General features: G+C 40.9%; 1 protein-coding gene across 1 annotated transcript in view; it reads right to left on the bottom strand.

Moving 5' to 3' along the window:
• The window catches only part of LOC124019552, a 94,671-nt gene that overhangs the window by 15,938 nt on the left and 53,088 nt on the right, over window positions 1-25,645 (bottom strand). The window contains exons 47-94 of the mRNA XM_046334916.1: window positions 25,430-25,576; window positions 25,010-25,221; window positions 24,020-24,120; window positions 23,809-23,927; window positions 23,421-23,597; window positions 23,275-23,306; window positions 23,038-23,135; window positions 22,903-22,931; window positions 22,719-22,740; window positions 22,576-22,603; window positions 22,202-22,286; window positions 21,468-21,614; window positions 21,029-21,240; window positions 20,571-20,671; window positions 20,231-20,349; window positions 19,957-20,133; window positions 19,756-19,787; window positions 19,538-19,635; window positions 19,406-19,428; window positions 18,774-18,795; window positions 18,631-18,658; window positions 18,437-18,521; window positions 18,152-18,298; window positions 17,732-17,943; window positions 16,531-16,631; window positions 16,321-16,439; window positions 12,471-12,647; window positions 12,270-12,301; window positions 12,052-12,149; window positions 11,920-11,942; window positions 11,287-11,308; window positions 11,144-11,171; window positions 10,950-11,034; window positions 10,665-10,811; window positions 10,245-10,456; window positions 9,134-9,234; window positions 8,961-9,043; window positions 8,535-8,711; window positions 8,392-8,423; window positions 8,155-8,252; window positions 8,016-8,044; window positions 7,832-7,853; window positions 7,687-7,714; window positions 7,307-7,391; window positions 6,563-6,709; window positions 6,124-6,335; window positions 5,622-5,722; window positions 5,282-5,400 (exon numbers count right to left, since the gene is read on the bottom strand). Of these exons, the coding sequence (XP_046190872.1) occupies window positions 5,282-5,400; window positions 5,622-5,722; window positions 6,124-6,335; window positions 6,563-6,709; window positions 7,307-7,391; window positions 7,687-7,714; window positions 7,832-7,853; window positions 8,016-8,044; window positions 8,155-8,252; window positions 8,392-8,423; window positions 8,535-8,711; window positions 8,961-9,043; window positions 9,134-9,234; window positions 10,245-10,456; window positions 10,665-10,811; window positions 10,950-11,034; window positions 11,144-11,171; window positions 11,287-11,308; window positions 11,920-11,942; window positions 12,052-12,149; window positions 12,270-12,301; window positions 12,471-12,647; window positions 16,321-16,439; window positions 16,531-16,631; window positions 17,732-17,943; window positions 18,152-18,298; window positions 18,437-18,521; window positions 18,631-18,658; window positions 18,774-18,795; window positions 19,406-19,428; window positions 19,538-19,635; window positions 19,756-19,787; window positions 19,957-20,133; window positions 20,231-20,349; window positions 20,571-20,671; window positions 21,029-21,240; window positions 21,468-21,614; window positions 22,202-22,286; window positions 22,576-22,603; window positions 22,719-22,740; window positions 22,903-22,931; window positions 23,038-23,135; window positions 23,275-23,306; window positions 23,421-23,597; window positions 23,809-23,927; window positions 24,020-24,120; window positions 25,010-25,221; window positions 25,430-25,576 (4,731 nt within the window). The remainder of the gene's footprint in view (window positions 1-5,281; window positions 5,401-5,621; window positions 5,723-6,123; window positions 6,336-6,562; window positions 6,710-7,306; window positions 7,392-7,686; window positions 7,715-7,831; window positions 7,854-8,015; window positions 8,045-8,154; window positions 8,253-8,391; window positions 8,424-8,534; window positions 8,712-8,960; window positions 9,044-9,133; window positions 9,235-10,244; window positions 10,457-10,664; window positions 10,812-10,949; window positions 11,035-11,143; window positions 11,172-11,286; window positions 11,309-11,919; window positions 11,943-12,051; window positions 12,150-12,269; window positions 12,302-12,470; window positions 12,648-16,320; window positions 16,440-16,530; window positions 16,632-17,731; window positions 17,944-18,151; window positions 18,299-18,436; window positions 18,522-18,630; window positions 18,659-18,773; window positions 18,796-19,405; window positions 19,429-19,537; window positions 19,636-19,755; window positions 19,788-19,956; window positions 20,134-20,230; window positions 20,350-20,570; window positions 20,672-21,028; window positions 21,241-21,467; window positions 21,615-22,201; window positions 22,287-22,575; window positions 22,604-22,718; window positions 22,741-22,902; window positions 22,932-23,037; window positions 23,136-23,274; window positions 23,307-23,420; window positions 23,598-23,808; window positions 23,928-24,019; window positions 24,121-25,009; window positions 25,222-25,429; window positions 25,577-25,645) is intronic.

Here is a 25,645-nt window from a genome sequence, read left to right as displayed (position 1 = left end):
TATATATATATTTAAGGGACAGTTACAAGAATGTTGCAACCCTAGTCTGGTCTGAATAATGTCTTACTGTACCTGTCAACTCCGGCACAGACTCTTGTTGCTGAGAGATAAAAAGAAAAACAAGGATACAGAACATTTGATATTGGATTAAATGTGCAGTTCTGGGATAAAGATTGGGGTTTCAGTATCAAGTTGTTGTTTACTAAACTACATTTACCATTGTGTGATGACACTGGACACTGGAAAACAAGAGAGACAAAATAATAATTTAGGAAAGTCTCTGAGAAGAGTCGTACTGTTGTCCATTCCTCCTATTTTCAGTTCAGGGTAATTTAAGAAGCATAAAGAACAATGTTCTTTCACAATCTGGAAACATTTTTATGATACATGAACTGACTTGCCTGTTGGTTAACTGGTACCAGAGAACAATCTATTCACATGAAAACAAAATACAAAGAGATTAAATTGTTTTGAATAATCTTATTCGTGTTAAAATAGTCAACGTGGTTAATGAAGGACTGACCTTCTGGAGTAAAATAAATAAAATATTTAAAAAATCTGGAATCTGATTTGAGAAAAGACAGTGCTCCTGACTCACCCATTGGTGCAGATTCTGTGAGGTCATAAACACTGGCCCAGACGATTGGCTCCATCTCTTGAGGCAACGCTGACATGGCTTGGTACAGCCTCACAAAACTGTGGAAAACAAAAACAATGTCATTTAAAAGATTGGTCTCTTTAATCTTTTCACATGAACATAGAGAATATTTATGCAATTACTAGATCCGCATATCATGGATCTTCTAATCAACCTATTGTCTCAAGTTTGACTTACATGGTCTGGTACACCGTGCAGCCGACTGGAGTCTGGGGAGAGGATAGAAGTTAACATCACCATAATGAAGCAAGACTACAATGTTTTTCAGTTAACTCAAAGAGCTTTACAAGGTGTTTACTAATAATCTTTGGGGTCATTACCACCACAGACAGCCTGGAGAGGTGGTACAGGAACTCAGGGAGTCTCCTCTCCTTTGGTGACTTAGACAGGAAGTCAAACACTGTGTTGATGATGACATCTTTCCCTGGAAGCCCAGGAAGAGGCAACACCACCAGCTCTGCTGTTTGCTTTGGAGAGAGAGCCTCCAGGGCTGACAACTGGAAGGAGAGAGGTAGAAAGAGAGAGATTGTAATATTCAAAACACCTCCAACATCAAAAACTGACATTGTAACCTGGGTGAACTGATCTGTGAAAACATTACTGATGTACAGACTTAACTAGAATACTTTACAACCCATTTATTGTGTCCTTAATAAAATATATGTATGTATAAACAAAGTGGCGTAGTCGGCAGAAAGTGAGACGTACAGGAGAGAAGTCTGTGTTGAGTTTCAACAGGTCGCTGAGGGACAGCAGGACTGAAAACCGTCCCAGGTTCTTCTGCAGCCAGGTCACACTGCTGTTAGAGTTGGACACACAGCCAGAGTCTGGAGGGAGGAGACCAATTGGTTAAGGTCAGAGATTAAATGAAGTTGAGGAACAGTTTGCTGCTTTTACTCTAGTTGCTATCTTCCATACCTGAGGAGTTTTTGGTCAGGAAGGGCTGGATGAAGTATTTGACCACCAACTCTTGTCTCATCTGGTCCATTTGGTCAAATTGATTGCTGAACTCCCTCAGTCTGTGAGAAAGGAAATATAAATCATTGAGCCTCTAGATACGAGGTCCGCACGGGACCTCTACCGGGAGCATCTTCCTAGAAATGTTGCTCTAGCGTTTGAACGGTTTGAGCAGGACTCGATAGAAGGGAAGAGGACGACTGCGACAGAATCTGCTCAGAATGACTGGAGAAAATGAATTGAAAGCAATGATGACCTTTTCTTCTACACAGAAGATCAGGCACATTTATTGCCTAAAGATTTTCCCTGATGTTTTCCTGACCTTTCCAATACATTTCTGCTGCATTTCCAACACTTTAAACCACACTTCCTTCTGTCTGAAATTTGGCATTACCCCAATTAGACATTTCAACTGTGATATTTAGTGCTTCTGACTGAAATTTGGCATTACCCCAATTAGACATTTCAACTGTGATATTTAGTGCTTTCATTGAGGTAATGGCAATAAGGTACACTTCTAATGTTTCATCAAATACAATATTGACATGTGTTTCAGATACCACTAGATGTTCTTAAATAGAGAATGAAAAAGCTTGATGAAAACAAATGATGTGTTCGGGCAGTAAATATCCTTGAGAAAACATTTAGTTTCGAGAGGGTTAACCCTCTGGGCACGACGTCCTTAATGGGGGGTTAACCCCTGACCCCTGACCCCAACCCATGATTTCTCCCCTTGTGTTTGACCTAGAAATATCCAGTAAATTGTATTGGATTCCTCTCAGTCAGCTGAACGCACCAATATCTGCTACTAATTGCTGGGACAAACAGAGTTCCCTCTCGAGGGGTATTGTCAAGACGACATGGTATATAAAATATTCTTTGATATACCTCTGTCAAATGTTGTATAGCTAAAGAGGATCTAATAATGAGTACCTAAATAATGGGGACCTAAATTATGAGGACCTAAATAATGAGGACCTAAATTATGAGGACCTAAATAATGAGGACCTAATAATGAGGACCTAATAATGAGGACCTAATAATGAGGACCTAAATAATGAGGACCTAAATTATGAGGACCTAAATAATGAGGACCTAATAATGAGGACCTAATAATGAGGACCTAATAATGAGGACCTAAATAACGAGGACCTAATAATGAGGACCTAAATAATGAGGACCTAATAATGAGGACCTAATAATGAGGACCTAATAATGAGGACCTAATAACGAGGACCTAATAATGAGGACCTAATAACGAGGACCTAAATTATGAGGACCCAGTGTTACGAGGCGGTTCTAAAACATACATCTGTTGATACGAGTCACAGCTGAGGTTCTTGGTGCTGAGGCAGTGCAGAAACCCTCCTGATGCAGACGGCAGGAACAGTCTCAGACGCCCAGAGAACCACTTCCTGATGACATCACTGTCTCTCAGCTGATCCTCAGTCAGTCTGTTGACCCGGATCTCTCCAATCACATCCAGCGCCTGGGATACTGCTGGACCAATGACAGGTTTGGACTGGGGAGGAAGAGGTCGGTCATTCAATAACAGAACAACAGGGCCACGTTCGGTTGCAAAACGCTCTCGAACGTTGCAGATAGAAAACCATGAATAGAACCACCGTGATTCCTACATAGCATATTCCTATGTGAACTTTCCAAAACGTTGCATCCTGCTGAACGCGCCCCACACATTGAAGGAACACTGATCTACTGTATATTCTCACCATATTAGAGAACATGTCCAGAGCTTGGTCTAAGACAGAGGTCAGTTTGGTGAGGAGAACCTTCCACGTCTCTTTAGAGTGAGAGGAGTTGCCGGGCAGGTTACATCTCAGAAGAGACACCAGGTGTTCTGCAGTGAAGTCTTTCAGCTTCGAGAGAGAAGAAAAGATGATATATGGAGTCAATGAATGAATACATGTAGAGGGTTTTCTCTACCTTGGTGTATCTCTACAGTTTCTCTTTGTCTCTCATCCACTAGAATCACGGCTGTAGTGGAAAAATCTCACCGATGCACAGGCATACTCCTCCAGGGTAAAGTTACAGGGCACGTTCGTGTATTTGATGTCGCCAAATAGCTTTGTAGCAAATCACTGTAGAAGAATCAAATATAACAAACGGTCATATCACTGATCACCATAAGGGTTTTCTAAACGGATTAAGACCAGGTAGATCTTAGATACAGGTGATACACTTGTTACCTGGCATTTCCTTCACAGACTCTGGTATCTGCAGATGACCAGGAGACAAAGAGACGTACATGTTTAGATTTAGACTCTCATGCGGCAATATATACGATACAGCAGGTATCACATCTGTTGTTGCTGTTAGAGAAAACACTTACCGTTCGCTGGTGTTATTGGACACTGAAAGAGACAGAAGATATTATATTACAAAGGTATCAATAATAATAGGCCATTTCATTACAGTAGTCAATTACAGTAGTCAATTACAGTAGTCAATTACAGTAGTTACATAACTTTTTGACAGTGGTCAATTACAGTAGTTACATTACCTCATTACAGTAGTCAGTCAATCCTACAATTTCAGTAGTTACATTACTCATTACATTACAGTAGTCAATTACAGTAGTTACATTACCTCATTACAGTAGTCAATTACAGTAGTTACATTACTTCATTACAGTAGTCAATTACAGTAGTTACATTACATTACAGTAGTTACATAGTTACATTACTCATTACAGTAGTCAATTACAGTATTACATTACCTCATTACAGTAGTCAATTACAGTATTACATTACCTCATTACAGTAGTCAATTACAGTAAAGAGTAATAAAGATATAATAACAAAAAAAGAGATACATTCTCACCTTCATATTCACTGGCAAGCAATCTGTCAACAAAAGTTAGAAAACGCATTGAAAAATAGTCAGTTGATATCTTGTTTTGAATAATCTTATTCGTGTTAAAATAGTCAACGTGGTTAATGAAGGACGACTGACCTTCTGGAGCGGTCTGCATCAGGTTGTCTATAATGGCCTGAATAACTGGCTCCATCTCCGGAGGTGCAGACGCTAAGGCCTGGTACAGACGCTCAAAGCTGAGACAGACACAGACAAACAGACATGTCAAAGTGTAGTAGTGGCGCTTTGTGGTTTTACAAGGTCATTAAGATAAAAACGACCTCTTCGTCGTTAAGACTTCTGTTGAATCCACTTACATGGTCTTAAAGCTGTCACATGGTAGCATCATCTGAAAAAGGACATCAATATAACATCAATATAACAACAAGAACAATAACATCAATATAACAAGAACAATAACATCAATATAACAACAAGAACAATAACATCAATATAACAACAAGATAAAGTATCAATATCAGTTAGAACTGTTGTTTACTAAATGCACAAAGTGTTACCTCTTCAGAGAGCCTGACGAGGTGGTACAGGAACTCAGGGAGTCTCCTCTCCTTTGGTGACTCGGTCAGGTAGTCAAACACTGTGTTGATGATGACATCTTTCCCTGGAAGACCAGGAAGAGGCAACACCACCAGCTCTGCTGTCTGTTTTGGAGAGAGAACCTCCAGGGCCGACAACTGGAAGGAGGGGAGACAAGAAGGTTATCAATACTTGATAAGGACAAATATCTACGAATAATCATTGTGGCGTAGTCGGCAGGAAAACGAGACGTACAGGAGAGAAGTCTGTGTTGAGATTCAACAGGTTCCCGAGGGACACAAGAACTGAGAACGGCCCCAGGTTCTTCTGCAGCCAGTCCACACTGCTGTTAGAGTTGAACACACAGCCAGAGTCTGGAGGGAGGGGGGATTATTAACATACAGACATAAACATCAAAACACAAACATGCCAATGGCCTAAACCTATCCAAACTCGCAGGTCTACATTGTGTAATGTTTTTATATGTCATCACCAACTATAAAAAATAAAAATAAATGTAAAAAACATTGTGATATACTTGACAAACTAACCAATCAACAATTGAAAAACAAACATCCAATCAGCTGATGATTACCTGATGTGGGTCGAGACAGGAAGGGGATGACCAGCTCCTTCAGAACCAGCTGCTGCTGCTCTGGGTTCATGTGATCAAACTGGGCTCCAAACTCCTTCACCCTGAAAGTGATACGTGAGTAATGTGTATAAGTTATAAGGACCTAACATTTAGGGGACATAACATTATGAGGACCTAATACCTACATTATGAGGACCTAATACCTACATTATGAGGACCTAACACCTACATTATGAGGACCTAATACCTACATTATGAGGACCTAATACCTACATTATGAGGACCTAACACCTACATTATAAGGACCTCACAACTACATTATGAGGACCTAATACCTACATTATGAGGACCTAATACCTACATTATGAGGACCTAATACCTACATTATGAGGACCTAATACCTACATTATGAGGACCTAATACCTACATTATGAGGACCTAACACCTAACTTTGTGAGGACCTGACACACTAAGGTCATAAACCCAAATAGTAACCACTTACACAGCTTGGTAAGAGTCACAGCTGAGGTTCTTGGTGCTGAGGCAGTGCAGAAACCCTCCTGATGCAGACGGCAGGAACAGTCTCAGACGCCCAGAGAACCACTTCCTGATGACATCACTGTCTCTCAGCTGATCCTCAGTCAGTCTGTTGACCCTGATCTCTCCAATCACATCCAGCACCTGGGATAGTGCTGGGCTAATCACAGGCTCAGACTGGGGAGGAAGAGATGTGGTTGGTTACTTCAAGGTTTGGCAAACCCTGACCCGATATATCATATACTTACTTGAACTTTAACCTCAAACTAGGCCAACCCTAAACCATTCCTGGCCTTGAACACAATTGTTAAATTTTTATGCTCAATTCGGAAAATATAGGGCTGAGAAATTGGTTAAGTCGACATTGGTAAGGACACCCGCAATGTTTTCAGAATCAGACGTACCTGGTTGGAGAGAAGTACAAGAGCCTGATCCAGAACTGCAGAAGCTTTGGTGAAGAACAGCTTCCAGGTCTCTTTGGAGTCTGTGTTGTTCTCTGATAGTTTACATTTCAGCAGTGTGACCAGGTTCTCAGCTTTGAGGTCTTTCAGCTGTGGGAAAGATAAGTCCTTTAGCCACAAATACTTCTTCCATACCTCTTCCATTGCACATTGTTTCAACCTTTCAGGGAGTGAGGCAGTCCTAGTCCTTTGGGATGGTTTTTGGCCTTTATTGAAGAGATGGTCAAGTGTAGGAAAGACGGAGGGTGAGTCAAAGGGCTGTGGGACGGATTTGAACCGGGGGACTGTAACTGCTCGACCACACGTCACTTTCCACTGTAGTTAACATAAACCACCAGTGAATGTTTATTTATTTATTTAATTTTACCTTTATTTAACTAGGCAAGTCAGTTAAGAACAAATTCTTATTTTCAATGACGGCCTCGGAACAGTGGGTTAACTGCCTGTTCAGGGGCAGAACGACAGATTTGTACCTTGTCAGCTCGGGGGTTTGAACTTGCAACCTTCCGGTTCCTAGTCCAACACTCTAACCACTAGGCTACCCTGCCACCCCAATATAACTCATCCAAATGTTAAATGTAGTGTTTATTTCTGTGACTCGTAAACACAGAAAGCCAAAGGCTATAAGCACAAAGCCAGTGATATATAAGTACAAACATGATTGTCTCAAGCCAGTTCAACCCAGACCTGTGAGCAGGCGTATTGTTTGATGCTGTAGTCACATAGACGTCCCGTCGAGATCCCAGAGTCCAAGAGCTGTTGTAGAGCAGAGCTATAACACGGGTAAGACAGAAGTATCAGTGTCAAACTCACAACCAACTCTCACTATCAGGATCCGTGTGTTTCAATCATTTGGATGGACTAGGTTTGCAGAATTCTGGGAAGTTTCCCAAAACGCCCAACTTTTCAGAAAAACAGTTTGGAAGATTCCAGATCACTTGATTATTTCCTCCTTATTCTTTACATCTTCCAACCAGGAATAAAACATATATATATATATATATTATTTAGGGACAGTTACAAGAATGTTGCAACCCTAGTCTGGTCTGAATAATGTCTTACTGTACCTGTCAACTCCGGCACAGACTCTTGTTGCTGAGAGATAAAAAGAAAAACAAGGATACAGAACATTTGATATTGGATTAAATGTGCAGTTCTGGGATAAAGATTGGGGTTTCAGTATCAAGTTGTTGTTTACTAAACTACATTTACCATTGTGTGATGACACTGGACACTAGAAAACAAGAGAGACAAAATAATCATTTAGGAAAGTCTCTGAGAAGAGTCGTACTGTTGTCCATTCCTCCTATTTTCAGTTCAGGGTAATATAAGAAGCATAAAGAACAATGTTCTTTGACAATCTGGAAACATTTTTATGATACATGAACTGACTTGCCTGTTGGTTAACTGGTACCAGAGAACAATCTATTCACATGAAAACAAAATACAAAGAGATTAAATTGAGTAAAATAAAAAAATAAAATATTTAAAAATCTGGAATCTGATTTGAGAAAAAGACAGTGCTCCTGACTCACCCATTGGTGCAGATTCTGTGAGGTCATAAACACTGGCCCAGACGATTGGCTCCATCTCTTGAGGCAACGCTGACATGGCTTGGTACAGCCTCACAAAACTGTGGAAAACAAAAACAATGTCATTTAAAAGTTTGGTCTCTTTAATCTTTTCACATGAACATAGAGAATATTTATGCAATTTATAGATCCGCATATCATGGATCTTCTAATCAACCTATTGTCTCAAGTTTGACTTACATGGTCTGGTACACCGTGCAGCCGACTGGAGTCTGGGGAGAGGATAGAAGTTAACATCAACATATTGAAGCAAGACTACAATGTTTTTCAGTTAACTCAAAGAGCTTTACAAGGTGTTTACTAATAATCTTTGGGGTCATTACCACCACAGACAGCCTGGAGAGGTGGTACAGGAACTCAGGGAGTCTCCTCTCCTTTGGTGACTTAGACAGGAAGTCAAACACTGTGTTGATGATGACATCTTTCCCTGGAAGACCAGGAAGAGGCAACACCACCAGCTCTGCTGTCTGCTTTGGAGAGAGAACCTCCAGGGCTGACAACTGGAAGGAGAGAGGTAGAAAGAGAGAGATTGTAATGTTCCAAACACCTCCTCCAACATCAAAAACTGACATTTTAATCTGGGTGAACTGATCTGTGAAAACATTACTGATGTACAGACTTAACTAGAATACTTTACAACCCATTTATTGTGTCCTTAATAAAATATATGTATGTATAAACAAAGTGGCGTAGTCGGCAGAAAGTGAGACGTACAGGAGAGAAGTCTGTGTTGAGTTTCAACAGGTCACTGAGGACAGCAGGACTGAAAACCGTCCCAGGTTCTTCTGCAGCCAGGCCACACTGCTGTTAGAGTTGGACACACAGCCAGAGTCTGGAGGAGGAGACCAATTGGTTAAGGTCAAAGATTAAATGAAGATGAGGAACAGTTTGCTGCTTTTACTCTAGTTGCTATCTTCCATACCTGAGGAGTTTTTGGTCAGGAAGGGCTGGATGAAGTATTTGACCACCAACTCTTGTCTCATCTGGTCCATTTGGTCAAATTGATTGCTGAACTCCCTCAGTCTGTGAGAAAGGAAATATAAATCATTGAGCCTCTAGATACGAGGTCCGCGCGGGACCTCTACCGGGAGCATCTTCCTAGAAATGTTGCTCTAGCGTTTGAACGGTTTGAGCAGGACTCGATAGAAGGGAAGAGGACGACTGTGACAGAATCTGCTCAGAATGACTGGAGAAAATGAATTGAAAGCAATGATGACCTTTTCTTCTACACAGAAGATCAGGCACATTTATTGCCTAAAGATCTTCCCTTTCCAATACATTTCTGATGTTTTAAACCACACTTCCTGACCTTTCCAATACATTTCAACTGCTGCATTTCATTACAACATTTCAACTTTAAACCATTACACTTCCTTCTGACTGAAATTTGTTACTCCAATTAGGCATTACCCCAATTAGACATTTCAACTGTGATATTTAGTGCTTTCATTGAGGTAATGGCAATAAGGTACACTTCTAATGTTTCATCAAATACAATATTGACATGTGTTTCAGATACCACTAGATGTTCTTAAATAGAGAATGAAAAAGCTTGATGAAAACAAATGATGTGTTCGGGCAGTAAATATCCTTGAGAAAACATTTAGTTTCGAGAGGGTTAACCCTCTGGGCGCGACGGCCTTAATGGGGGGTTAACCCCTGACCCCTGACCGCAACCCATGATTTCTCCCCTTGTGTTTGACCTAGAAATATCCAGTAAATTGTATTGGATTCCTCTCAGTCAGCTGAACGCACCAATATCAGCTACTAATTGCTGGGACAAACAGAGTCCCCTCTCGAGGGGTATTGTCAAGACGACATGGTAAATAAAATATTATTTGATATACCTCTGTCAAATGTTGTATAGCTAAAGAGGACCTAATTATGAGGACCTAAATAATGAGGACCTAATAATGAGGACCTAATAACGAGGACCTAATAATGAGGACCTAATAACGAGGACCTAATAACCTAAATAATGAGGACCTAAATTATGAGGACCCAGTGTTAACGAGGACGGTTATAAAACATACATCTGTTGATACGAGTCACAGCTGAGGTTCTTGGTGCTGAGGCAGTGCAGAAACCCTCCTGATGCAGACGGCAGGAACAGTCTCAGACGCCCAGAGAACCACTTCCTGATGACATCACTGTCTCTCAGCTGATCCTCAGTCAGTCTGTTGACCCGGATCTCTCCAATCACATCCAGCGCCTGGGATACTGCTGGACCAATCACAGGTTTGGACTGGGGAGGAAGAGGTCGGTCATTCAATAACAGAACAACAGGGCCACGTCCGGTTGCAAAACGCTCTCAAACGTTGCAGATAGAAAACCATGAATAGAACCGCCGTGATTCCTACATAGCATATTCCTATGTGAACTTTCCAAAACGTTGCATCCTGCTGAACGCGCCCCACACATTTATGGAACATTGATCGACTGTATATTCTCACCATATTGGAGAACATGTCCAGAGCTTGGTCTAAGACAGAGGTCAGTTTGGTGAGGAGAACCTTCCACGTCTCTTTAGAGTGAGAGGAGTTGCCGGGCAGGTTACATCTCAGAAGAGACACCAGGTGTTCTGCAGTGAAGTCTTTCAGCTTCGAGAGAGAAGAAAAGATGATATATGGAGTCAATGAATTAATACATGTAGAGGGTTTTCTCTACCTTGGTGTATCTCTACAGTTTCTCTTTGTCTCTCATCCACTAGAATCACGGCTGTAGTGGAAAAATCTCACCGATGCACAGGCATACTCCTCCAGGGTAAAGTTACAGGGCACGTTCGTTGTATTTGATGTCGCCAAATAGCTTTGTAGCGAATCACTGTAGAAGAATCAAATATAACAAACAGTCATATCACTGATCACCATAAGGGTTTTCTAAACGGATTAAGACCAGGTAGATCTTAGATACAGGTGATACACTTGTTTACCTGGCATTTCCTTCACAGACTCTGGTATCTGCAGATGACCAGGAGAAATAGAGACATACATGTTTAGATTTAGACTCTCATGCGGCAATATATACGATACAGCAGGTATCACATCTGTTGTTGCTGTTAGAGAAAACACTTACCGTTCGCTGGTGTTATTGGACACTGAAAGAGACAGAAGATATGATATTACAAAGGTATCAATAATAATAGGCCATTTCATTACAGTAGTCAATTACAGTAGTCAATTACAGTAGTTACATTACTTCATTACAGTAGTCAATTACAGTAGTTACATAACTTTTTGACAGTGGTCAATTACAGAAGTTACATTACCTCATTACAGTAGTCAATTACAGTAGTTACATTACCTCATTACAGTAGTCAATTACAGTAATTACATTACCTCATTACAGTAGTCAATTACAGTAGTTATATTACCTCATTACAGTAGTCAATTACAGTAATTACATTACCTCATTACAGTAGTCAATTACAGTAGTTATATTACCTCATTACAGTAGTCAATTACAGTAATTACATTACCTCATTACAGTAGGTAATTACAGTAGTTACATTACCTCATTACAGTAGTCAATTACAGTAATTACATTACCTCATTACAGTAGTCAATTACAGTAGTTATATTACCTCATTACAGTAGCCAATTACAGTAATTACATTACCTCATTACAGTAGTCAATTACAGTAATTGCATTACCTCATTACAGTAGCCAATGAAAGATATAATAACAAAAAAAGAGATACATTCTCACCTTCATATTCACTGGCAAGCAATCTGTCAACAAAAGTTAGAAAACGCATTGAAAAATAGTCAGTTGATATCTTGTTTTGAATAATCTTATTCGTGTTAAAATAGTCAACGTGGTTAATGAAGGACGACTGACCTTCTGGAGCGGTCTGCATCAGGTTGTCTATAATGGCCTGAATAACTGGCTCCATCTCCGGAGGTGCAGACGCTAAGGCCTGGTACAGACGCTCAAAGCTGAGACAGACACAGACAAACAGACATGTCAAAGTGTAGTAGTGGCGCATTGTGGTTTTACAAGGTCATTAAGATAAAAACGACCTCTTCGTCGTTAAGACTTCTGTTGAATCCACTTACATGGTCTTAAAGCTGTCACATGGTAGCATCATCTGAAAAAGGACATCAATATAACATCAATATAACAACAAGAACAATAACATCAATATAACAAGAACAATAACATCAATATAACAACAAGAACAATAACATCAATATAACAACAAGATAAAGTATCAATATCAGTTAGAACTGTTGTTTACTAAATGCACAAAGTGTTACCTCTTCAGAGAGCCTGACGAGGTGGTACAGGAACTCAGGGAGTCTCCTCTCCTTTGGTGACTCGGTCAGGTAGTCAAACACTGTGTTGATGATGACATCTTTCCCTGGAAGACCAGGAAGAGGCAACACCACCAGCTCTGCTGTCTGTTTTGGAGAGAGAACCTCCAGGGCCGACAACTGGAAGGAGGGGAGACAAGAAGGTTATCAATACTTGATAAGGACAAATATCTACGAATAATCATTGTGGCGTAGTCGGCAGGAAAACGAGACGTACAGGAGAGAAGTCTGTGTTGAGATTCAACAGGTTCCCGAGGGACACAAGAACTGAGAACGGCCCCAGGTTCTTCTGCAGCCAGTCCACACTGCTGTTAGAGTTGAACACACAGCCAGAGTCTGGAGGGAGGGGGGATTATTAACATACAGACATAAACATCAAAACACAAACATGCCAATGGCCTAAACCTATCCAAACTCGCAGGTCTACATTGTGTAATGTTTTTATATGTCATCACCAACTATAAAAAATAAAAATAAATGTAAAAAACATTGTGATATACTTGACAAACTAACCAATCAACAATTGAAAAACAAACATCCAATCAGCTGATGATTACCTGATGTGGGTCGAGACAGGAAGGGGACGACCAGCTCCTTCAGAACCAGCTGCTGCTGCTCCAGGTTCATGTGATCAAACTGGCCTCCAAACTCCTTCACCCTGAAAGTAACATGTGAGTAATGTGTATAAGTTATAAGGACCTAACATTTAGGGGACATAACATTATGAGGACCTAATACCTACATTATGAGGACCTAATACCTACATTATGAGGACCTAATACCTACATTATGAGGACCTAATACCTACATTATGAGGACCTAATACCTACATTATGAGGACCTAACACCTACATTATGATGACCTAATACCTACATTATGAGGACCTAATACCTACATTATGAGGACCTAATACCTACATTATGAGGACCTAATACCTACATTATGAGGACCTAACCCTAACTTTGTGAGGACCTGACACACTAAGGTCATAAACCTAAAATAGTAACCACTTACACAGCTTGGTAAGAGTCACAGCTGAGGTTCTTGGTGCTGAGGCAGTGCAGAAACCCTCCTGATGCAGATGGCAGAAACAGTCTCAGACGCCCAGAGAACCACTTCCTGATGACATCACTGTCTCTCAGCTGATCCTCAGTCAGTCTGTTGACCCTGATCTCTCCAATCACATCCAGCACCTGGGATAGTGCTGGGCTAATCACAGGCTCAGACTGGGGAGGAAGAGATGTGGTTGGTTACTTCAAGGTTTGGCAAACCCTGACCCGATATATCATATACTTACTTGAACTTTAACCTCAAACTAGGCCAACCCTAAACCATTCCTGGCCTTGAACACAATTGTTAAATTTTTATGCTCAATTCGGAAAATATAGGGCTGAGAAATTGGTTAAGTCGACATTGGTAAGGACACCCGCAATGTTTTCAGAATCAGACGTACCTGGTTGGAGAGAAGTACAAGAGCCTGATCCAGAACTGCAGAAGCTTTGGTGAAGAACAGCTTCCAGGTCTCTTTGGAGTCTGTGTTGTTCTCTGATAGTTTACATTTCAGCAGTGTGACCAGGTTCTCAGCTTTGAGGTCTTTCAGCTGTGGGAAAGATAAGTCCTTTAGCCACTATAACTACTTCCATTGCACATTGTTTCAACCTTTCAGGGAGTGAGACAGTCCTAGTCCTTTGTGATGGTTTTTGGCCTTTATTGAAGAGATGGTCAAGTGTAGGAAAGACAGAGGGTGAGTCAAAGGGCTGTGGGACGGATTTGAACCGGGGACTGTAACTGCTCGACCACATGTCACTTTCCACTGTAGTTAACATAAACCACCAGTGAATGTTTATTTATTTATTTAATTTTACCTTTATTTAACTAGGCAAGTCAGTTAAGAACAAATTCTTATTTTCAATGACGGCCTCGGAACAGTGGGTTAACTGCCTGTTCAGGGGCAGAACGACAGATTTGTACCTTGTCAGCTCGGGGGTTTGAACTTGCAACCTTCCGGTTCCTAGTCCAACACTCTAACCACTAGGCTACCCTGCCACCGCAATATAACTCATCCAAATGTTAAATGTAGTGTTCATTTCTACGACTCATAAACACAGAAAGCCAAAGGCTATAAGCACAAAGCCAGTGATATATAAGTACAAACATGATTGTCTCAAGCCAGTTCAACCCAGACCTGTGAGCAGGCGTATTGTTTGATGCTGTAGTCACATAGACGTCCCGTCGAGATCCCAGAGTCCAAGAGCTGTTGTAGAGCAGAGCTATAACACGGGTAAGACAGAAGTATCAGTGTCAAACTCACAACCAACTCTCACTATCAGGATCTGTGTGTTTCAATCATTTGGATGGACTAGGTTTGCAGAATTCTGGGAAGTTTCCCAAAACGCCCAACTTTTCAGAAAAACAGTTTGGAAGATTCCAGATAACTTGATTATTTCCTCCTTATTCTTTACATCTTCCAACCAAGAATAAATATATATATATATCATTTTGGGACAGTTACAAGAATGTTGCAACCCTAGTCTGGTCTGAATAATGTCTTACTGTACCTGTCAACTCCGGCACAGACTCTTGTTGCTGAGAGATAAAGAAAAATAAGGATACAGAACATTTGATATTGGATTAAATGTGCAGTTCTGGGATAAAGATTGGGGTTTCAGTATCAAGTTGTTGTTTACTAAACTACATTTACCATTGTGTGATGACACTGGACACTAGAAAACAAGAGAGACAAAATAATCATTTAGGAAAGTCTCTGAGAAGAGTCGTACTGTTGTCCATTCCTCCTATTTTCAGTTCAGGGTAATATAAGAAGCATAAAGAACAATGTTCTTTGACAATCTGGAAACATTTTTATGATACATGAACTGACTTGCCTGTTGGTTAACTGGTACCAGAGAACAATCTATTCACATGAAAACAAAATACAAAGAGATTAAATTGAGTAAAATAAAAAAATAAAAATAAAAATCTGGAATCTGATTTGAGAAAAAGACAGTGCTCCTGACTCACCCATTGGTGCAGATTCTGTGAGGTCATAAACACTGGCCCAGACGATTGGCTCCATCTCTTGAGGCAACGCTGACATGGCTTGGTACAGCCTCACAAAACTGTGGAAAACAAAAACAATGTCATTTAAAAGTTTGGTCTCTTTAATCTTTTCACATGAACATAGAGAATATTTATGCAATTTATAGATCCGCATATCATGGATCTTCTAATCAACCTATTGTCTCAAGTTTGACTTACATGGTCTGGTACACCGTGCAGCCGACTGGAGTCTGGGGAGAGGATAGAAGTTAACATCAACATATTGAAGCAAGACTACAATGTTTTTTTTCAGTTAACTCAAAGAGCTTTACAAGGTGTTTACTAATAATATTTGGGGTCATTACCACCACAGACAGCCTGGAGAGGTGGTACAGGAACTCAGGGAGTCTCCTCTCCTTTGGTGACTTAGACAGGAAGTCAAACACTGTGTTGATGATGACATCTTTCCCTGGAAGACCAGGGAGAGGCAACACCACCAGCTCTGCTGTCTGCTTTGGAGAGAGAGCCTCCAGGGCTGACAACTGGAAGGAGAGAGGTGGAAAGAGAGAGATTGTAATGTTCAAAACACCTCCAACATCAAAAACTGACATTTTAACCTGGGTGAACTGATCTGTGAAAACATTACTGATGTACAGACTTAACTAGAATACTTTACAACCCATTTATTGTGTCCTTAATAAAATATATGTATGTATAAACAAAGTGGCGTAGTCGGCAGAAAGTGAGACGTACAGGAGAGAAGTCTGTGTTGAGTTTCAACAGGTCACTGAGGGACAGCAGGACTGAAAACCGTCCCAGGTTCTTCTGCAGCCAGTCCACACTGCTGTTAGAGTTGGACACACAGCCAGAGTCTGGAGGGAGGAGACCAATTGGTTAAGGTCAAAGATTAAATGAAGATGAGGAACAGTTTGCTGCTTTTACTCTAGTTGCTATCTTCCATACCTGAGGAGTTTTTGGTCAGGAAGGGCTGGATGAAGTATTTGACCACCAGCTCTTGTCTCATCTGGTCCATTTGGTCAAATTGATTGCTGAACTCCCTCAGTCTGTGAGAAAGGAAATATAAATCATTGAGCCTCTAGATACGAGGTCCGCGCGGGACCTCTACCGGGAGCATCTTCCTAGAAATGTTGCTCTAGCGTTTGAACGGTTTGAGCAGGACTCGATAGAAGGGAAGAGGACGACTGCGACAGAATCTGCTCAGAATGACTGGAGAAAATGAATTGAAAGCAATGATGACCTTTTCTTCTACACAGAAGATCAGGCACATTTATTGCCTAAAGATTTTCCCTGATGTTTTCCTGACCTTTCCAATACATTTCTGATGCATTTCCAACACCTTAAACCACACTTCCTTCTGACTGAAATTTGGCATTACCCCAATTAGACATTTCAACTGTGATATTTAGTGCTACTGACTGAAATTTGGCATTACCCCAATTAGACATTTCAACTGTGATATTTAGTGCTTCTGACTGAAATGTGGCATTACCAATTAGACATTTCAACTGTGATATTTAGTGCTTCTGACTGAAATTTGGCATTACCCCAATTAGACATTTCAACTGTGATATTTAGTGCTTTCATTGAGGTAATGGCAATAAGGTACACTTCTAATGTTTCATCAAATACAATATTGACATGTGTTTCAGATACCACTAGATGTTCTTAAATAGAGAATGAAAAAGCTTGATGAAAACAAATGATGTTTTCGGGCAGTAAATATCCTTGAGAAAACACTTAGTTTCTAGAGGGTTAACCCTCTGGGTGCGACGGCCTTAATGGTGGGTTAACCCCTGACCCCTGACCCCAACCCATTATTTCTCCCCTTGTGTTTGACCGAGAAATATCCAGGAAATTGTATTGGATTCCTCTCAGTCAGCTGAACGCACCAATATCTGCTACTAATTGCTGGGACAAACAGAGTCCCCTCTCGAGGGGTATTGTCAAGACGACATGGTCAATAAAATATTATTTGATATACCTCTGTCAAATGTTGTATAGCTAAAGAGGACCTAAATTATGAGGACCTAAATAATGAGGACCTAATAATGAGGACCTAATAATGAGGACCTAATAATGAGGACCTAATAACGAGGACCTAAATTATGAGGACCCAGTGTTACGAGGCGGTTATAAAACATACATCTGTTGATACGAGTCACAGCTGAGGTTCTTGGTGCTGAGGCAGTGCAGAAACCCTCCTGATGCAGACGGCAGGAACAGTCTCAGACGCCCAGAGAACCACTTCCTGATGACATCACTGTCTCTCAGCTGATCCTCAGTCAGTCTGTTGACCCGGATCTCTCCAATCACATCCAGCGCCTGGGATACTGCTGGACCAATCACAGGTTTGGACTGGGGAGGAAGAGGTCGGTCATTCAATAACAGAACAACAGGGCCACGTCCGGTTGCAAAACGCTCTCAAACGTTGCAGATAGAAAACCATGAATAGAACCGCCGTGATTCCTACATAGCATATTCCTATGTGAACTTTCCAAAACGTTGCATCCTGCTGAACGCGCCCCACACATTTATGGAACATTGATCGACTGTATATTCTCACCATATTGGAGAACATGTCCAGAGCTTGGTCTAAGACAGAGGTCAGTTTGGTGAGGAGAACCTTCCACGTCTCTTTAGAGTGAGAGGAGTTGCCGGGCAGGTTACATCTCAGAAGAGACACCAGGTGTTCTGCAGTGAAGTCTTTCAGCTTCGAGAGAGAAGAAAAGATGATATATGGAGTCAATGAATGAATACATGTAGAGGGTTTTCTCTACCTTGGTGTATCTCTACAGTTTCTCTTTGTCTCTCATCCACTAGAATCACGGCTGTAGTGGAAAAATCTCACCGATGCACAGGCATACTCCTCCAGGGTAAAGTTACAGGGCACGTTCGTTGTATTTGATGTCGCCAAATAGCTTTGTAGCGAATCACTGTAGAAGAATCAAATATAACAAACAGTCATATCACTGATCACCATAAGGGTTTTCTAAACGGATTAAGACCAGGTAGATCTTAGATACAGGTGATACACTTGTTTACCTGGCATTTCCTTCACAGACTCTGGTATCTGCAGATGACCAGGAGAAATAGAGACATACATGTTTAGATTTAGACTCTCATGCGGCAATATATACGATACAGCAGGTATCACATCTGTTGTTGCTGTTAGAGAAAACACTTACCGTTCGCTGGTGTTATTGGACACTGAAAGAGACAGAAGATATGATATTACAAAGGTATCAATAATAATAGGCCATTTCATTACAGTAGTCAATTACAGTAGTCAATTACAGTAGTTACATTACTTCATTACAGTAGTCAATTACAGTAGTTACATAACTTTTTGACAGTGGTCAATTACAGAAGTTACATTACCTCATTACAGTAGTCAATTACAGTAGTTACATTACCTCATTACAGTAGTCAATTACAGTAATTACATTACCTCATTACAGTAGTCAATTACAGTAGTTATATTACCTCATTACAGTAGTCAATTACAGTAATTACATTACCTCATTACAGTAGTCAATTACAGTAGTTATATTACCTCATTACAGTAGTCAATTACAGTAATTACATTACCTCATTACAGTAGGTAATTACAGTAGTTACATTACCTCATTACAGTAGTCAATTACAGTAATTACATTACCTCATTACAGTAGTCAATTACAGTAGTTATATTACCTCATTACAGTAGCCAATTACAGTAATTACATTACCTCATTACAGTAGTCAATTACAGTAATTGCATTACCTCATTACAGTAGCCAATGAAAGATATAATAACAAAAAAGAGATACATTCTCACCTTCATATTCACTGGCAAGCAATCTGTCAACAAAAGTTAGAAAACGCATTGAAAAATAGTCAGTTGATATCTTGTTTTGAATAATCTTATTCGTGTTAAAATAGTCAACGTGGTTAATGAAGGACGACTGACCTTCTGGAGCGGTCTGCATCAGGTTGTCTATAATGGCCTGAATAACTGGCTCCATCTCCGGAGGTGCAGACGCTAAGGCCTGGTACAGACGCTCAAAGCTGAGACAGACACAGACAAACAGACATGTCAAAGTGTAGTAGTGGCGCATTGTGGTTTTACAAGGTCATTAAGATAAAAACGACCTCTTCGTCGTTAAGACTTCTGTTGAATCCACTTACATGGTCTTAAAGCTGTCACATGGTAGCATCATCTGAAAAAGGACATCAATATAACATCAATATAACAACAAGAACAATAACATCAATATAACAAGAACAATAACATCAATATAACAACAAGAACAATAACATCAATATAACAACAAGATAAAGTATCAATATCAGTTAGAACTGTTGTTTACTAAATGCACAAAGTGTTACCTCTTCAGAGAGCCTGACGAGGTGGTACAGGAACTCAGGGAGTCTCCTCTCCTTTGGTGACTCGGTCAGGTAGTCAAACACTGTGTTGATGATGACATCTTTCCCTGGAAGACCAGGAAGAGGCAACACCACCAGCTCTGCTGTCTGTTTTGGAGAGAGAACCTCCAGGGCCGACAACTGGAAGGAGGGGAGACAAGAAGGTTATCAATACTTGATAAGGACAAATATCTACGAATAATCATTGTGGCGTAGTCGGCAGGAAAACGAGACGTACAGGAGAGAAGTCTGTGTTGAGATTCAACAGGTTCCCGAGGGACACAAGAACTGAGAACGGCCCCAGGTTCTTCTGCAGCCAGTCCACACTGCTGTTAGAGTTGAACACACAGCCAGAGTCTGGAGGGAGGGGGGATTATTAACATACAGACATAAACATCAAAACACAAACATGCCAATGGCCTAAACCTATCCAAACTCGCAGGTCTACATTGTGTAATGTTTTTATATGTCATCACCAACTATAAAAAATAAAAATACATTTAAAAAACATTGTGATATACTTGACAAACTAACCAATCAACAATTGAAAAACAAACATCCAATCAGCTGATGATTACCTGATGTGGGTCGAGACAGGAAGGGGACGACCAGCTCCTTCAGAACCAGCTGCTGCTGCTCCAGGTTCATGTGATCAAACTGGCCTCCAAACTCCTTCACCCTGAAAGTAACATGTGAGTAATGTGTATAAGTTATAAGGACCTAACATTTAGGGGACATAACATAATGAGGACCTAATACCTACATTATGAGGACCTAATACCTACATTATGAGGACCTAACACCTACATTATGAGGACCTAATACCTACATTATGAGGACCTAATACCTACATTATGAGGACCTAACACCTACATTATGAGGACCTAATACCTACATTATGAGGACCTAATACCTACATTATGAGGACCTAATACCGACATTATGAGGACCTAATACCAACATTATGAGGACCTAACACCTAACTTTGTGAGGACCTGACACACTAAGGTCATAAACCTAAATAGTAACCACTTACACAGCTTGGTAAGAGTCACAGCTGAGGTTCTTGGTGCTGAGGCAGTGCAGAAACCCTCCTGATGCAGATGGCAGAAACGCTCTCAGACGCCCAGAGAACCACTTCCTGATGACATCACTGTCTCTCAGCTGATCCTCAGTCAGTCTGTTGACCCTGATCTCTCCAATCACATCCAGCACCTGGGATAGTGCTGGGCTAATCACAGGCTCAGACTGGGGAGGAAGAGATGTGGTTGGTTACTTCAAGGTTTGGCAAACCCTGACCCGATATATCATATACTTACTTGAACTTTAACCTCAAACTAGGCCAACCCTAAACCATTCCTGGCCTTGAACACAATTGTTAAATTTTTATGCTCAATTCGGAAAATATAGGGCTGAGAAATTGGTTAAGTCGACATTGGTAAGGACACCCGCAATGTTTTCAGAATCAGACGTACCTGGTTGGAGAGAAGTACAAGAGCCTGATCCAGAACTGCAGAAGCTTTGGTGAAGAACAGCTTCCAGGTCTCTTTGGAGTCTGTGTTGTTCTCTGATAGTTTACATTTCAGCAGTGTGACCAGGTTCTCAGCTTTGAGGTCTTTCAGCTGTGGGAAAAGAGAAGTATTTTAGCCACTATAACTACTTACATTGCACATTGTTTCAACCTTTCAGGGAGTGAGACAGTCCTAGTCCTTTGGGATGGTTTTTGGCCTTTATTGAAGAGATGGTCAAGTGTAGGAAAGACAGAGGGTGAGTCAAAGGGCTGTGGGACGGATTTGAACCGGGAGACTGTAACTGCTCGACCACACGTCACTTTCCACTGTAGTTAACATAAACCACCAGTGAATGTTTATTTATTTATTTAATTTTACCTTTATTTAACTAGGCAAGTCAGTTAAGAACAAATTCTTATTTTCAATGACGGCCTCGGAACAGTGGGTTAACTGCCTGTTCAGGGGCAGAACGACAGATTTGTACCTTGTCAGCTCGGGGGTTTGAACTTGCAACCTTCCGGTTCCTAGTCCAACACTCTAACCACTAGGCTACCCTGCCACCCCAATATAACTCATCCAAATGTTAAATGTAGTGTTCATTTCTGTGACTCATAAACACAGAAAGCCAAAGGCTATAAGCACAAAGCCAGTGATATATAAGTACAAACATGATTGTCTCAAGCCAGTTCAACCCAGACCTGTGAGCAGGCGTATTGTTTGATGCTGTAGTCACATAGACGTCCCGTCGAGATCCCAGAGTCCAAGAGCTGTTGTAGAGCAGAGCTATAACACGGGTAAGACAGAAGTATCAGTGTCAAACTCACAACCAACTCTCACTATCAGGATCAGCGTGTTTCAATCATTTGGATGGACTAGGTTTGCAGAATTCTGGGAAGTTTCCCAAAACGCCCAACTTTTCAGAAAAACAGTTTGGAAGATTCCAGATAACTTGATTATTTCCTCCTTATTCTTTACATCTTCCAACCAGGAATAAATATATATATATATATTTTAAGGGACAGTTACAAGAATGTTGCAACCCTAGTCTGGTCTGAATAATGTCTTACTGTACCTGTCAACTCCGGCACAGACTCTTGTTGCTGAGAGATAAAGAAAAATAAGGATACAGAACATTTGATATTGGATTAAATGTGCAGTTCTGGGATAAAGATTGGGGTTTCAGTATCAAGTTGTTGTTTACTAAACTACATTTACCATTGTGTGATGACACTGGACACTGGAAAACAAGAGAGACAAAATAATCATTAAGGAAAGTCTCTGAGAAGAGTCATACTGTTGTCCACTCCTCCTATTTTCAGTTCAGGGTAATATAAGAAGCATAAAGAACAATGTTCTTTGACAATCTGGAAACATTTTTATGATACATGAACTGACTTGCCTGTTGGTTAACTGGTACCAGAGAACAATCTATTCACATGAAAACAAAATACAAAGAGATTAAATTGAGTAAAATAAAAAAATTAAAATAAAAATCTGGAATCTGATTTGAGAAAAGACAGTGCTCCTGACTCACCCATTGGTGCAGATTCTGTGAGGTCATAAACACTGGCCCAGACGATTGGCTCCATCTCTTGAGGCAACGCTGACATGGCTTGGTACAGCCTCACAAAACTGTGGAAAACAAAAACAATGTCATTTAAAAGTTTGGTCTCTTTAATCTTTTCACATGAACATAGAGAATATTTATGCAATTAATAGATCCGCATATCATGGATCTTCTAATCAACCTATTGTCTCAAGTTTGACTTACATGGTCTGGTACACCGTGCAGCCGACTGGAGTCTGGGGAGAGGATAGAAGTTAACATCAACATATTGAAGCAAGACTACAATGTTTTTTTTCAGTTAACTCAAAGAGCTTTACAAGGTGTTTACTAATAATATTTGGGGTCATTACCACCACAGACAGCCTGGAGAGGTGGTACAGGAACTCAGGGAGTCTCCTCTCCTTTGGTGACTTAGACAGGTAGTCAAACACTGTGTTGATGATGACATCTTTCCCTGGAAGACCAGGGAGAGGCAACACCACCAGCTCTGCTGTCTGCTTTGGAGAGAGAGCCTCCAGGGCTGACAACTGGAAGGAGAGAGGTGGAAAGAGAGAGATTGTAATGTTCAAAACACCTCCAACATCAAAAACTGACATTTTAACCTGGGTGAACTGATCTGTGAAAACATTACTGATGTACAGACTTAACTAGAATACTTTACAACCCATTTATTGTGTCCTTAATAAAATATATGTATGTATAAACAAAGTGGCGTAGTCGGCAGAAAGTGAGACGTACAGGAGAGAAGTCTGTGTTGAGTTTCAACAGGTCGCTGAGAGACACCAGGACTGAAAACCGTCCCAGGTTCTTCTGCAGCCAGGCCACACTGCTGTTAGAGTTGAACACACAGCCAGAGTCTGGAGGGAGGAGACCAATTGGTTAAGGTCAAAGATTAAATGAAGTTGAGGAACAGTTTGCTGCTTTTCACTCCAGTTGCTATCTTCCATACCTGAGGAGTTTTTGGTCAGGAAGGGCTGGATGAAGTATTTGACCACCAACTCTTGTCTCATCTGGTCCATTTGGTCAAATTGATTGCTGAACTCCCTCAGTCTGTGAGAAAGGAAATATAAATCATTGAGCCTCTAGATACGAGGTCCGCGCGGGACCTCTACCGGGAGCATCTTCCTAGAAATGTTGCTCTAGCGTTTGAACGGTTTGAGCAGGACTCGATAGAAGGGAAGAGGACGACTGCGACAGAATCTGCTCAGAATGACTGGAGAAAATGAATTGAAAGCAATGATGACCTTTTCTTCTACACAGAAGATCAGGCACATTTATTGCCTAAAGATCTTCCCTGATGTTTTCCTGACCTTTCCAATACATTTCTGCTGCATTTCCAACACTTTAAACCACACTTCCTTCTGACTGAAATGTGGCATTACCCCAATTAGACATTTCAACTGTGATATTTAGTGCTTTCATTGAGGTAATGGCAATAAGGTACACTTCTAATGTTTCATCAAATACAATATTGACATGTGTTTCAGATACCACTAGATGTTCTTAAATAGAGAATGAAAAAGCTTGATGAAAACAAATGATGTGTTCGGGCAGTAAATATCCTTGAGAAAACATTTAGTTTCGAGAGGGTTAACCCTCTGGGCGCGACGGCCTTAATGGGGGGTTAACTCCTGACCCCTGACCGCAACCCATGATTTCTCCCCTTGTGTTTGACCTAGAAATATCCAGTAAATTGTATTGGATTCCTCTCAGTCAGCTGAACGCACCAATATCAGCTACTAATTGCTGGGACAAACAGAGTCCCCTCTCGAGGGGTATTGTCAAGACGACATGGTAAATAAAATATTATTTGATATACCTCTGTCAAATGTTGTATAGCTAAAGAGGACCTAATAATGAGGACCTAAATAATGAGGACCTAAATTATGAGGACCTAAATTATGAGGACCTAGTGTTACGAGGCGGTTATAAAACATACATCTGTTGATACGAGTCACAGCTGAGGTTCTTGGTGCTGAGGCAGTGCAGAAACCCTCCTGATGCAGACGGCAGGAACAGTCTCAGACGCCCAGAGAACCACTTCCTGATGACATCACTGTCTCTCAGCTGATCCTCAGTCAGTCTGTTGACCCGGATCTCTCCAATCACATCCAGCGCCTGGGATACTGCTGGACCAATCACAGGTTTGGACTGGGGAGGAAGAGGTCGGTCATTCAATAACAGAACAACAGGGCCACGTCCGGTTGCAAAACGCTCTCAAACGTTGCAGATAGAAAACCATGAATAGAACCGCCGTGATTCCTACATAGCATATTCCTATGTGAACTTTCCAAAACGTTGCATCCTGCTGAACGCGCCCCACACATTTATGGAACATTGATCGACTGTATATTCTCACCATATTGGAGAACATGTCCAGAGCTTGGTCTAAGACAGAGGTCAGTTTGGTGAGGAGAACCTTCCACGTCTCTTTAGAGTGAGAGGAGTTGCCGGGCAGGTTACATCTCAGAAGAGACACCAGGTGTTCTGCAGTGAAGTCTTTCAGCTTCGAGAGAGAAGAAAAGATGATATATGGAGTCAATGAATGAATACATGTAGAGGGTTTTCTCTACCT

This window comes from Oncorhynchus gorbuscha, unplaced genomic scaffold, assembly GCF_021184085.1.
Source record: "Oncorhynchus gorbuscha isolate QuinsamMale2020 ecotype Even-year unplaced genomic scaffold, OgorEven_v1.0 Un_scaffold_631, whole genome shotgun sequence".
In the NCBI taxonomy this organism is placed as follows: domain Eukaryota; kingdom Metazoa; phylum Chordata; class Actinopteri; order Salmoniformes; family Salmonidae; genus Oncorhynchus; species Oncorhynchus gorbuscha.
This window is presented reverse-complemented; position numbering and strand designations above follow the sequence as displayed.